Source organism: Miniopterus schreibersii (assembly GCF_964146895.1).
Source record: "Miniopterus schreibersii genome assembly, chromosome: 13".
Lineage (NCBI taxonomy): Eukaryota > Metazoa > Chordata > Mammalia > Chiroptera > Miniopteridae > Miniopterus > Miniopterus schreibersii.
Genome location: NC_138113.1, coordinates 20046348 through 20061026, shown reverse-complemented (window position 1 = coordinate 20061026; position 14679 = coordinate 20046348). Strand labels below are relative to the sequence as shown.

The following is a 14679-nucleotide window of genomic DNA, read 5'->3' as shown; positions in this document are numbered from 1 at the left end:
TGCCTTTTTATTTCAGCAAATGGTGTTCGGACAACTGGACATTCACATGCAAAAGACTAACAATAACAACTGGCAAGAATGTGGAGAAACCGAGCCCTCCTACACTGCTGGTGGGAATGTAAATGGTGCAGACACGTTGGGAAACAGCCTGGCAGTTCCTCAAAAAGTTAAACAGCTATCATTTGACCTTGCAATTCCACTTCTAGGTGTATACCCAAGAGAAATGAAAACATGCTTACACAAAAACTTGCACATGCTTGTTCACAGCAACATTACTTATAACAGCTGAAAAGTGGAAACAACTCAAGTGTCCATCAACTGATGAATGGAAAAACAAAATGTGGCAAATGTGGTGTCACCACACGATGGGTATTACTCAGCCATAAAAGGAAGTACTGATCCACGCTATGGCATGGATGACACTTGAAAATATGCTCGATGAAAAACGCCAATTTCAGTGGATCACGTATTACATGGTTCCATTTATAAGAACTATCCAGAAGAGACCAATCTCTTAGATAAGAAGTATATAGACTTTAGTGGTTGCTAGGGGGTGGAGGGTTTCTTGCTGGGGTGCTGAAAACATTCTAAAATTAGTGATAATGGAAGCACAACTGTGAATATAATAAAACCAATAAATTGTGCACTTTAGGTGAATTAATACGATATGTGAATGATACCTCAATAAAGCTGTCTTAAAAATGCCTTTACAAATTTAAAAGTTTCAATTTTCACTTAGAGGGGAAAAAAATGGACAGGCAATCTATGCTATTATGTAAATCCCTTTTTCTTATTTATTAGGGGTCAAAAGTCTGGATTCTGCAGAGAACAAACCTTGTATGGTTTAATTTCTCTGAATCTGGCATTGATAGTGATAACACTAAAGAACACATGTAGACTATTTCATTTAGGAATTTAGGCAAATAATTATTGTCTATAAAACCCCACAGCCGTTTCCCATCAGGTACCATGTCCTTACCAAAGACTTGAAAGCCTAGTACACAGGTGTATGTCGTCCAATCGATGTCCTTACACTTCGATCGATTCCTGATTAGTTTGCAGACACTTGGAATGTCCCCTTTAAATTTAGAAACAGGAAGTATAATCACAGTGCTTGTGTATAAATGCATTTGAAAGTGCATCTTGATTCAAACTAGCCACGTTTACTTGTATTTATAATCCATACACTGAAAAACATTAAGACACATTTAAAAAGGAAAAGAAAATGTTTACTTTAACAGGGCTTATGGATCTAGATTGTTTCCCACTGGGTTCTTCCCGTTCTGTTTTTCTTTAAAAAGCGTAAGTGCCCATCCATTATACTTCTTCCTGTCTCTAGGAAGAGCCGTTAAATACAAAAACATTCAAAGCAGCATCAATCTCCCTGAGTTAATTTCTTATGACTACACGTCTGCACATTTAAATTAACTCATTACTTTCTTGGAGTGAAGCACATTTCAGATTCTCATGCCTTAGCTCAGAGTAACACATGCTGTCAGGTCCGAGGGCCAACACGCATCTCCGCACATTCAGACCGCACACGCTGCTCACGAGAGCCCGGCCGACAGCCGTGCGTGACCGTTCACACTTACAGTACAGGATTTCGTAGTCTCCCGAGTTAGACATTATGTACTTGTTGTCTGGAGACCAGTCAAGGTGCGTGATGTAGCTGGAATGTCCCTAGGAAACAACAGACAGACCACGTGTTAGGAAGCACTTGGAGTTTTGAGTAGTCTGTAGGCCAATACTGTTTTCTGAGTAGCCGTCCCTTGGAATTCCTCATGCAGAGAGCAGGATCACGGCCTGCAGAGCCGAGCAGGGCTCACAGCAGCTCTTCAGGCCCTTCTGCTCCACCTTGTTGGGAGCAAAGCCGCAGGTGTGCGAAGATGCCAGCGATACCGGGAGAGTCTGGGCAGAACTCAAGCTACAGGTCTCACCGCAGTGGAAATGGTAAGAACCTGGAACCGGGGAGCATCCTGTCGGCCTCTCCACTTAAGATACCAGCAACAGGCACCTACTCTCTCTCTGTGTTGGAGTCTTCAGAGAGAGAATTTGGTCAACTCGTGCCTGAAGGACGCTGTGACAGGCACCATGCCCTCAGGCCATACTTCACATCACTGGTGTCCCCGCTAGAATTACTTCATTTCTGGGAATGAAGTGTTGGTTCCAGGTTGCTCAGAGTACCATCTTCCTGGGCTGCTGCTTGGGTATCCGAAGCACACGCCAGAGGCTGCGGAACACGGCACACATGCAACAGCCACACGGAGGCCTCCCGGGAGAGCGAGTCACCCAACACTGTCCTCCTTCAGCACAGTGAGGCCCAATATAATCACCTGGCTCCTTCAAACACTCCTTAAACAGGAAGACGGATCTTTTTCTGCTTACGTCTTACTACTACCGTGGGAACTGAAAAACTCCTAAGTGCTAAGTTTTGTTGGTACCATATGTAAGTTGATTTCCAATAAACTATTTCAGATAAATCACATAGGTCTTCTCGTTTACCAAAGTTGATGGAGACGCAAAATCACTTTCCATCTCCTACAGTCTGTGATAAAGCATACTTAATTTCTAATGTACTTTTTAAATTACTAGCTTTCTAGTGCACATGGTTTTTTAAGTTAAATTCAAAATACCTTAGGTGTAGTTTTTAATGATTTATACAAAGTATTCTAATTATTCTATTACCCTTCTGAATTCTAACATCTCCTAAAACCTCTGTGGAGCTATGATCTCCCTCACAGTGCTGCATGGCAAATATATATATTTATACATTTAAATAAATTTAAATTATATGAATTTGAAAACTGAAACTTCCTGAAGGAGTTTAGGTGGTATGCTGGAAACAGGCTGGGAATCACTTGCTAGTCACACAGGCCCACCAACTTAGCAAGAAATCCGTTTTCAAAGCCAGAAAGACACATGTGGTTACTGGATATTTTTTTACTACAGCAGGAGGCCGGGGTTCACACAAACCCCTTCACAGTTCACATGAATCTGATGCCTGGCTCTGGCATCTGTAGAAGCCATGCTTTTAAGATGAGAAAACTTCTGCTACATGAGTGAAGGATTTAACCAGATTAGTCATGGCCAAGTACAGTTGTCCAAGAACTATTCATCCTAATGTAGAAGTATATAAAAATTATCTGAATCTCTGTGAAAAGCCTTTAATAGCATTACTTAGAAGATCAAAAGCATTGTATGTATACATAATATTCATGTAACTAACATCTGTGTTGGACACAAAACATATTTAGAAGGCAAATCAATGTTAAGTGTTCTCAAAAGACTCTTGAGTAGGAAAAGCAGCAAAGACCTTGGGGAAGTTACCAATTCATACTGGAAAATAAAGTATTTTTTCCCTGGTATGGATTCCAGCATCTAAATAAAGAAAAGATTAAACGCGGATACTGGGAGTCTATAATGCTACCTTCCCAGACACTACCTCAGTGTCCTTGCCCACCCAACCCACAGGCCACGGAAGGTACACGCCCGGTTACGGGAAATAGCCTCAGACAGCACCCCAAGGCCCGAGACACAGCTGGGCGCGAGACCTAGCACACCTCCTTAGAAAGGAACGGGAAGTGCTCTAAGCTGGCACCTTCATTACTGCCATTAAGCAGCTACACGATGTAACTACAATAATAGTGACAAGTGATGAAGCCCAAAATGGTGACTATGGACAAATCAGAAATATTTTAGCTCAATCTTTATCAACTGCACAGAGGATCACCTATGTCAGTGGCTGCAACCCTGGCTGTTTATTAAAAATACCTGGGGAGTTTTTAAAAAAGTACCAAGGCTCAGAGTTAGGGTTTTATTTTACTTAGCAGGTATCCAGGTGTCCCCTCACCTCTACGACAGGGCCGTCCCCTGAAGGCTCTGCAGTGAGGAAAATGTGTGGCTGGGTCGTCTAACGCAGCAGCAACTAGCCACGTAGCTTCTGAGTGCTCAGAATGTGGCCAGTGCTCCAGGGAGCTGGATGGTATTTAACTTCATACGCAGAAAGTGGTGTTCGTAGCTGCAACGCCAGGTAACGCGGGGAGAGGGCAGTTCATTCCTTCTCTAGTGATTTTAAATACCTCTTTTAGTACCTAGCAAATTTCCACATGAGCAGAGATCTGTTTCTGGATTCTCCTTTCTGTTCCATTAATCTATTTGCCTATTCCCAGCCAACTGTGATAGTTTCGTGGTATGTGGAAAATTTCAGATGAATTTCAGAACTACTTTATCAAACTCATAAATACCATGTTGAAAATCTAAAAGCAAGCACATAAAATTTAGAGAATAATTCCCAGAGAAAGATATTTTTATCAAGTCTTTTAATCTAGAAACATGCTGTCTCTATTTTTTTAGTTGTTTGTCTTTCAGCCATGCTTCACTTAGCTTCCCGTGCTTTTCTTGCTACATTTATTTAAGGTTTTTAATGCTCTTGCAAATAGGATTTTTCTCCTCACTGCAGTTTTGATGTGCTTTTGCTGGTTTGAGACAAAGCTGATCTTTAGAGTTAGGCTGCTAGTTGCCTATTTAACCCACAGTCTGCCCTTTCCTTAAGTGCCCAGCAAAGACACTATTTCCCAAACTCTTCTGCACGTAGGATGGCAGAAGTCACTGAGTGGGGCTTCCAGGAAAGCTTTCACAGAACTGACAGGAGGAGGAGAGCCTTCTCCCCCTTGCTCTGTTTGTTTCTTTCTGCAACTGGGATGTGATGACTGGAGTCCCAGAAGCGTCTTATTTGAGGGTGATGGAGAGAAAGAAGAACCCTGAGTCCCTGATGGCTTCTTTCAAATGAGAACATATCCCTCATCTGTTTAAGTCACCAGGCACTGCAACAGAATTCCTGTTACAGTGACACTGAATCTTACGGCCTTGTTGAAATACTGCATCGGCTTTATGGGTTACTTTCCTGGAGATTTCTAGGTAGACAGTTAAAGAATCTTTTACCCTTCTTTTTTGATGTGTATCTTCAGTTACCAAAATCCTGGTAAAAAGAACACTTATTTTTACCAGCACTTCTTGCCTATCCTAACAGACTTTGTAATACTTTCAACTTTTAGCACATCGCTGCAACTTTGACGCTGCATCTCCTAGGCGAGGGTCTCTGAGCAGCAGTGTCACAGGGCACGCAGGAATCTGGGTCAAACAGAAAGCCACTATGCTGCACTGAGGTGCACAATAAAATAATCTATTCTGTTGCACACAGAATGGAGCCTTCAGGTCAATCAGGACAATTAAACTCTTTCAAAGAAAATACACAATTGTCCATAATTAAAAAAGAATTTTGAACTTTCATAGATTTATAGTAAATTTGTGTTAAAAACAGTCCTACGTACAACCCAGGGCTCGAGTTACTGAGAATAATGCTACTGCTACTGCTAATAACACACGGCGTTTGCTGAGTGCTTTCTGTGCATGGGGCATTAACTTTAAGTTCCTTACACACATTATCAACTCTGAACTTCACAGCAACCTTCACTGAGGCTGCCCACTTAGTAGGTAGAGAAGTTTAGGGGCAGAGTTCAAACCCAGGTCAGGTGGCTCTGGATCAAATTAAACCCAGCACTGAAATCATGCTTCTCTCTCATTTCTGTAACACTGAAGATGAGCAGAAAGAAATGTAAAAGGAGCATTTAAAAAAAGGAATTTGTAAGTAATTAAGGACCTTTTCAGTACATTTTCAAAACAGTACAGGAAAGAAACACTGTACAGGAGGCAACGGAACTAAACCCTAACAATACTCTAACTGCACAAGACTCAGGGGTCTTTGAGAAAACCAACCAGCAGTCTTTAAATTCTATTTAGCTCTAAAATCCTTATGCCATATTAAATTGTACTTGAGAAGGCCAGTAGGTAAAGCAAAATCAGATCCATGTCAGCCCCAGCCCCAAATCCTAGGGCTTTGCAGGAGACAAATTAAAAGGAGCTTCTGAATCCAAAGCCTTTAAAGGATTTCTATAGCAGCAGTTACAAAATCAAACTGCTTACACAGAGAATATATGATACTATCATGAACTCATGAATCCTATAATTTAGTCAAACCACTTTTAAAAATATTTACTAAACACTAAGAAGATGGAAGTTCTCATGGGAAGTGAAATAAAAAAGATCCTTCTAAATTACATGATCTAATATGAGGAACAAAATGCTACAGATGAGGCTGAGGAGTGAGTGTGCGCTGGAGGGAGATGCGGAGCCCGAAGGAGCAGGAAGACAGGGTGCTCCCAGGGCACATGCGGGACGTGAGGGCAGAGACAGGCCACAGGAGAGGAAGTGAGAGGCTGCCACGGAGGAACAGAACTTAGGGATGACTCCACTCACCTCTCTTACCCTCAACTCCTCAGCCAGCCCTGAGGGGCCAGGCTCACAAATTATTTCTTAGATGACCACTGGGGTTCCTTCCACGAGGTGGGCCAGGTTCAGTCACTCACAGTAAACAAACCGATGGGTGTGTTTGTGAGAAGGTATCATTTGCCACGTAATAGCAAGTACAAGAGCAGCTTCAGCAGAAAATATGTCCATTCGCTTGTCTTAGCCCAGATCTTTGAGGCAGCACATCTGAGAACTAATCTGTAAGAAGCAAGCTCTGAAGCAAGCTCTGAGCCATGCTCGACTGTCTTGTTTTTACTGCTTTCTTGGACAATGAAATTCATGCCTTTCCATGGAATCTGTGATCGGCATATTGCTATTTAACAAGCAATGTCTTAATGACTATAATCCAGTGACATAACGAGTGGCTAGACTAAAATACAGGCAGACAGAGCAAGCTAGTTAATGTCCATGGCAGAGAAAAAAGGCTCCTTGTTGGGACACTGGGCTATTTGCAGAAAGGGGTGCAAATGAAGCATCTTCCTCTCCCTGCTGTACTGCTCCAAAATCAGGACACTCCAACAACAGTGCTCTCAGCTAGACTCTACTAGCATATGCTGAGGTTTTCCAGAGTTCCAAGGATTGAACAGACACACATCAAAGTTTTAACTCACCCTGTGCCACTTTCAGAGATTACTTAGCTTATGCATGTACTTATACAGTAAGGTATCTGTATTAACGGAGACTGGCTTGCTCAGAGGGGTCAGGACACAAAAGAAAGGACTGTGATAAATGAGTTCCTGCTACAGTTGCCTCACTTTTATTTATTCACCAAATGGCACTGACAAGATAACACTCTTTTCTGCCCTTTACATGCTAAAAAATTTATGATTCTAAATGAGATTAGACATTTCTAAAGAATACCGAGAAGAGGGAATACACAATAAATCTCCAAATTTGAGTTTATGCTAAGTTTTTCTAAACACTGAAATGTTCAGTGGGTAAGGATAACTTCAGGGAGATGATGAAAGATATCTTGGGTCAGTGGAAAATGGAAATAAATTTCAATGAATGGAAGAGCAAGTTTTGTTTGTTTATGGAAACTACAATTGGATGTTCCCCTCAAATCTCCGAAGAGTTAAACTTTAGAATTAACATAAAATAAATCAAATCAGAAAAAGGGCAAAGAGTCATAATAGCTTCAAGGCAGCAAATCTAGAGCACAACCTGACTGTACGTGTGAATCCATCTGAAGGTGTTATTCAGGTGGAGGTACAGGTATGGTGGTCTGCAAAGAAAAAGGAGCCACAGAGGCAGTGTGGCCATACCCACCTAATGTCCAGAGCAGAGGGAATGGAACCAAGACCAGTCCCAGGGGCAGCTCTCATCCTACTGTGGATTTAGGTGCTGAGCTCACTCTTGATTAAACTCTGACTTCATATGCACTTTCTTGCTTAAAGGGAAGTGCTGGCTAGAGGATCCTCACGTCCCATCCCCTTGGCACTTATGCATCTTACTTTAAATGAATAAACTGGCATTCTAACTACCACTCGGTGTCCCGAGGCTTGCTTACAGAGAGAAAATTTGGTTGACCAGAGGAAACTAAGATTCAGTCCCTTGCCAGTTACAGTTCCTGTTATAAACTGATATTTTAAAAACCAGTTTTGGAGAACTTGGATGATATAAGTCTACCTTTCTAAAATGGATCTTGTCTTGTTTCTTAGCTCATGAGACTTTGAGCAAGGCCTTGGCCTGTAATGACCTCATCAAGAACACCACTGATTGGCCTGCACTCCTTTCCATGCTTGGGTGCCAGTCATCTTCTCAACTGACATTCCACAGAAAGTGATGCGTGAAGAGGGACAAGCTCCAACTGCCTGGTTACAATTTATTAGAGGGACATTTTCTGAAGTTCTAAATATACTTCTGCAGCTACAGTGGTCTCTTAAATACTGACTTGTAACAGGAAAATATTGGAAAGAAAACAGAAAACAGCATTTGTACTTGGAACTCTGAGAGTAGTTCCAGTAGCCATATTTTAACAAAAACCTAATCTCTGCAACAATCCTATAAAGTAGGAACTATTAAAACCTCCAATTTTAAGATAATGATATTAAGACTCAGAGAAGTTAATTAACTTTCCTAAAGTCGTAAATTAGTAAGTGGCAGAGCCAGCATTAGCTCAGTTCTGTCTGTCTTATATCACAGCAGACAACAGATAAAAGAAGTGAATATGAAACATAGACCAGCTGGTGGAGGCAGACAGCAAGGAGAACTGACAGCTGGAAGCAAACACAAAACAGGAGATAATTAGAAAAGTGGAGTAACTGAACCTTTCATTATAGCCTCAAACAGTACTACAAACTTTAATAGTTCCTACGGATATAATACTTTCAAATGTTCAAAAGATAAACGCTGCCTAATCAGAGAAGGCCAAGTCTCATACAGTTGAAAAACTTGCCATTTCTCAACACTTCCAAGGTCGTTCTTGTCATGATCCAGTGTCACACACTGCTGTTTCCTTTCTGAATCAGTTGTACTGGAAGAGCACAGTCCAATAATATACATATTGAAAGATCTAGGCATTATTGTACATTAGAAAGTTTGCTCCACTAACATGAAAACAGGGGTTCAGGTCCCAAATCTGCCACTATGTCAAGATGTGACCAAGGATGAGTCCTTTATCTTCTCTGAAACTTAGTCTCTGTCCATAAAATGAGGGCTGAGCTGAGTGCGTGCTACCTGTAAAATGTTATGATACCACAAGATTATGTTTGATACATTCAGTTTATTAAAGACAGAGACTTTATAAAAAGGTTGAGGTAAAAATGAATGAAGGTGAACTTCAGTAACCTGAAAATTCCTTTCAGTGGAACATTTCATTTAATTATGTTGCACAATAAGGCATTAGTGTATTATTCTCTATCACAAATATTAAAGTAATAAATGGACTAAAAGATGGATTTAAATAAAATAGATAATGATTTATAATTGCTGTCAAGGCAAACAAAAATATTTTGAATAAATTCTAAAACGCTGAGGTTGCTTGTAAACCAGTTTATAAGTTGGTTTTAGCACATGGTACAAAATATGCAAAAAAATAAGTTTCTTCTTCAAATAGTAAATGGCCTGGGTTTTGCTTATTAATAAAAGAAAAACTAATTATTTTAGTTAATCCCCTGAAACTATTTTGTGATAAAGGCTGTTAAAGAATCTGTGCCAATAACCACTAACTCACTGTGTGATTTGCTAATCCTAAATTAATCTCCTGACACCGTACATATCAAGTTACCTCACTTTCTACAAAAGTAATAGTTAACGTATACTGAGTACTTATTATGTGCCAAGCACTATTCTGAGTATTTTATATGCATTAACTCGTTTAGTCCAGTAAAGCAGAAACTGTTATCTTCATCTTATAGATGAAAAGGCAGAGGCAGAGGGCTAAGCAGCCTGCCCAAGGCCGCCCCAGCTTGTACACCGTGAAGTCAGAATTCAGGTCTGTAGCCTGATCCCAAGCCTGTGCCCTTGACCATTCTGCTGGACTAGTTGTCTTTCTCATCACGTCCTCAGCTCAAATGTACACTTTTTCAGGACAAGGAACACATCCTGCACAATTCCTAGTGCCTAGAACATTTCTCTAGTTAGCAGAGCGCTTGCCATAAGGTCAGTACCCAGTATATTTACAGAATTGAATCTAATCTTCATCTTAAAGTGATAACCTTGTCAATCTGAAATGGCAACAAATTAAAGAAAATACGTTTGTTAATTCTCTCTCTCTTTTTTTAAAAAATGTATCTTTATTGATTTCAGAGAGGGGAAAGGAGAGGGAGAGAGAGACAGAAACATCAATGATGAGAGAGTCATTGATCTAGCCCGCAACCCGGGCATGTGCCCTGACCAGGAATCGAACCCCGATCGCCTGGATCCTAGGTCGACGCTCAACCGCTGACACACGCCTGGCTGGGCTGTTAATTCTCTTAATGCAGACAAATATCTATATAAATTATTTAGTGGCAAAGAGGTGATACAGAAAACTGCAGGGTGAAGGTGGGCAGGACATGGGACTCCGGGATTAAAACTGAGTGACCCTTTCAATTCTGACTCACTCCATTTTGAAAATGTTATTCTAAGGGTTTCTTATCAAAATAGATTTAAGAAACCACCTTCAAAATAGAGAGAGACAAATAATAAACTCCCATCGAAAGAAGAAAGCTTTCTAGAGTACCCAGGGAATTGCAATATTCTGCTGTCAGGCAATCTTAGTTTTCAAAGATAGAGATTAAAGGTTGAAGCAGCTGAGGGCAGAAAACAACAGATACATCAATATAAACATGCAACTCTCTTTTTAACACAAGTAAAATTTCCAACAGTTTCACAACTTATTTTACTTCACTACTTACAGTGCACTTTCCATATCTGCTATATTTTCTTCCATTTTCTGAGACTACATAGAGGTAAATAAAGTTGTCGTGGGATCCTACAGCCAGGAAGGTGCCATCTAGAGTGAAGTGGGAAAGAGTGTTGACTAGAGAAATACACTGACAGATTAATTTACTGCCATTTTACTGGGTCTATACCAACTGTTGTTTTACAAATGTTGTTCAATCTCATCAATTTAACTGTTATTTGGTGTCTGATGAATGAATCCTCGCATCACTAAACACACTTGGAAAATAAATGTTCATCTAGGCTAGTGCATGATCCTTTCCTGGAGACACTCCCAGGCTCTGGAGTCTACGCCCTCATCTCTTAGTTAGTGACAATCTGGCCCCAGGGAGGTTGACCTGCTTTTATGGGTCTAAGTCACAGTATTCATACGGCAAGCTGAGTGTAAAATTGCTCATTTCAGCTGAGCACATATGACCTCTCCAAATACAAGGTTGGCTCTCTTGGGAGGGACCAAGTTCTCTTCTTTATGGTCTCCTCTATTGCACTTACCACATAGCAGATGGTTGGTAAGTCCAACTGATCCTTGAATTTTAATTGCTACGTTTACAGTAGTTATTTGTTACTACAGTACTGAAAAAAGCCAATCCAAATCAGAAAACCTTTTGTGCTTCAACTCTTGCCAGGCTTACAGATCTAAGCAAATCTTTTCCTTCCTTTTTCAACTTAGAGACTAGTATTCACTGCTTCCTATGAAACAACTTACAAGTAATCGAAATGACCCTTTGGACCCCACACTGATCGAACAACTACTGGAATATATTTTTGAATATGTGTGAATGTCACTCCTAACTCCAGGGAAGAATAATATCAAAATCATAATAATAAGGGGAAAAGGAAACTGGAATATTATGGAAACTTAATTTTTTGAATAAAGTACAAAGAATTATTCAAACAAGGCTAACCAAATTTATCAAATTGTTGAGTTGCTGAGTATTTTATCTAATTAACAAACAATCATTACTATGTATCCAGTAACAATGCAACTAGATTTTAAAGAACTTGAAGGGCCTATAAAATTTGTGTATTTTAAATATTACTATAGTTTCTTCTATTCTCTTATACACAAAGAAAAGGTTGCTAAATAGATGTAACAGTCAGCCTACTACCTGTTCAAAATTCTAAGTATATGTGTAGTTCCAAACAAAGGGGTGGGACGCTGACTGCACAGTTTTCTGTTTTCATTTGCAAATGAGTTGTAACAACAGTTCATTATAAATTTGTGTTTGCTTGATGATTTAGAATGTTGTTTACTTTAGCAGTTTCCTGTAGCAGAATTTAATCTGATGTTGGGGGAAACATATTCAATACTTAACTCTAGAGAGTAGAGAAAAAAGTAGTCTGCTTTATTGGAAGTGAAAATAAGCAGTTACAGAGAAATGCTGTGAGTGCCAGGGTGGGGGTAAATCTACTTACCTAGTGAGTAGCGCATCACAGAGAGCTGTTCATTCCCGTCTGTGTGGATAGAAACTAGATCTCTGGTTTCTGCATCCAGAACAAACCACCTGTTAAGAAGTAAAAATCAGTAATTTTCAGATATCAGCATTTATAGAAAAAAATGGTTCCTGACCTTTTCTCCCTTAAATTAAGAAATTTTAATAATGCCCTTAAGTATGACCTGTTTCCCTCTTCTAATGAAGGATGAATTCATTTTGCAAAATGCTGCTAGATACAATGTAAATATAATTATACGGGCCTAGGCATGCTCATTTCTATTTAGGTATTCACTGAATGCCAATAGTGTTTCTTTGCTAGGCACTGTCCAAATAGAAAAAGAAGACAGGATCAGTGTTCTTGAAGGTTATGCTAGAGGTGGAGAAAAACAAATGAGCTAATTAAAACAATTAAGTGTAGTAGGGGGAATTCTCAAGAGGAAAATGAATGGTAGCAGACACAGAAAAAGCTCTAGGGAGGATGGGTTGGCAAGATATGGGTAGAGCTAAACCCCGAGGGAAGTTCAGGCAGAAGTGAAAGCTGCATAGCTATGGAGGTGGGAGGGAACACGCACAGTGTGAAGGTGGGAGGGAAAAGCGGAGGGCCATTCATTTGGTATGATTTCAAAGGAACCAGCAGGGGGCACTCTGCCTCTCTAATACCTCCAACACTTGCCCAGGGAAGCCAAATTTGAGACACTTTTTCATTCACATTTATAGGAAAAGCTGAAATGTAAAAGCATCTTGAGAGGTAAAACAATGACTTAAATCCAACTGCATAATAAATGACTCTTATCAGACCTTTTTCTAAGAGCACTTGCAGGAAGAAATGGTGTTTCAGAAGAGCATGGAGAGATAGAAGATACAAAGAAAAGCCTGGGAACTAAGGATGGACGACCAAAGACTGGGTGAGAGGAGGCAGGTTACAGATAATACACAGAGCTGGTTGGAGGAGTTTAGAGTTGAGCACTGCCTGGCTCAGATCAGGCACTAAGAAATATTTGTAAAAATGAATGAATGAAATGTCTTGAACATGACAAACCCAAATTGTAGCGAGAATTATTGAGTAGTAAGTGCAGTGTGCAGGAAGAAATGGTTGGGGTGGAGAAAGTGGGAGAAGACTAGAAAAATAAAATCGCTATGTTAATCTCATGTAACAGGACGGGACAAGAGCAGCAAGTTTTGTTTTTAATTTTTCAGATGGGAAAAAAATCCACCACTAAAATAAGCCAGGAACAGAAACCATAATGAACAGTTCTTTTCAATTTTGAAGCCAATTATATAACTCATATCTGGAAAGAGATAATTTCTCTTTCAGATTAAATAAATACTATTTATGAGGGGAAAGTGCTTTAAAGAATTTATAAAAAAACAACACCCATGTTTAGTGATGTTGTTTCACATGCCTTAGTGTATTCAAGGTAGGAGATGAAAGACTAAAAGATCCCAACAGTTTACCTATCAATGGAATTCCTCTCTAAACACGTTCATGAATGAACTTGAGTAACTTGTGAACTATGGGCTGAAACTTCTAGGTAGCTAACCTAATTCATAAATTCTGTCTTCTATCCAGGTAACAGAAATAGCTTCTGTTTGTGAATACCTGAGTTTAAAAGCAGAAAGCTGGGTACTTTGAAGCCTATGCTGCATGTTTACTGATCATTTCCATTTCAAAAGGTACATAAAAAACATACTTTATTGCAACTGGACAGTGGCCATAGATTACAGGTTTCTTCTGAGAATGTATTTAATTAATCAACTTTATGACTTCCACTGTGATGCTCCTCTAAGACAATAAGTGCCAAAAGCTGATGCCAAGTGACCTGCCCTCTCAGAGTAAGGGAACAAAAGATTCCACCTCACGTTAAACAGACCCACTAAAGAACAACGAGAAACAGCAACACTCCGCAGGTGTCAGGTTTCAAGTTTTTAACCAATTTATGGAAACTGTACCTACCTTCTTACGCATTCAAAAATGATCACTTTTTATTTTGGAGAAGCCCCAAATGATACTGTTTTAAGACTATTTCCAGGTCAGCTTAATCTTCCTAGGAAAACTGCAAACAATTTTATCCTTTTGAAAACTCCCTTAAAAAGTAAGAAAAATCCTAGAATGTCTCATTGGTATAACATGTAGAAAATGAAAACTCCAAGCCACTTACTAGTTAGGGATGGTAGCTATTAAAAACAAACAAACAAAAAAACCAAAAAAACCTCTGCCGGGGGTGGAGGTGGAAGGGGCCGATGGGGGTAAAAAAGGGGACATCAGTAATATTTTCAATAAAGGTAAATTTAAACAAACAAACAAACAAACAAACAAACACAACCTCTATCTACCTTTTCTATTTTTTAAAAAAATACTGATTTCAGAGAGAGGAAGAGAGAGGGAGAGAGAAATAGCAACGATGAGAGTCACTGGCTGCCTCCTGCGTGCCCCCTACTGGGGATGGAGCATGTGCCCTGACCAGAATGGAACCCTGACATCCAGGTTCAT

General features: G+C 39.9%; 1 protein-coding gene across 2 annotated transcripts in view; it reads right to left on the bottom strand.

Moving 5' to 3' along the window:
* EML4 (EMAP like 4) overlaps positions 1-14679 on the bottom strand; it is a 129939-nt gene that overhangs the window by 5081 nt on the left and 110179 nt on the right. For both annotated transcript variants that reach the window (XM_081155865.1, XM_081155866.1), the window contains 4 exons: positions 12169-12257; positions 10707-10804; positions 1593-1680; positions 980-1078 (listed from right to left, as the gene is read on the bottom strand). In XM_081155865.1, the coding sequence (XP_081011991.1) occupies positions 980-1078; positions 1593-1680; positions 10707-10804; positions 12169-12257 (374 nt within the window). The remainder of the gene's footprint in view (positions 1-979; positions 1079-1592; positions 1681-10706; positions 10805-12168; positions 12258-14679) is intronic.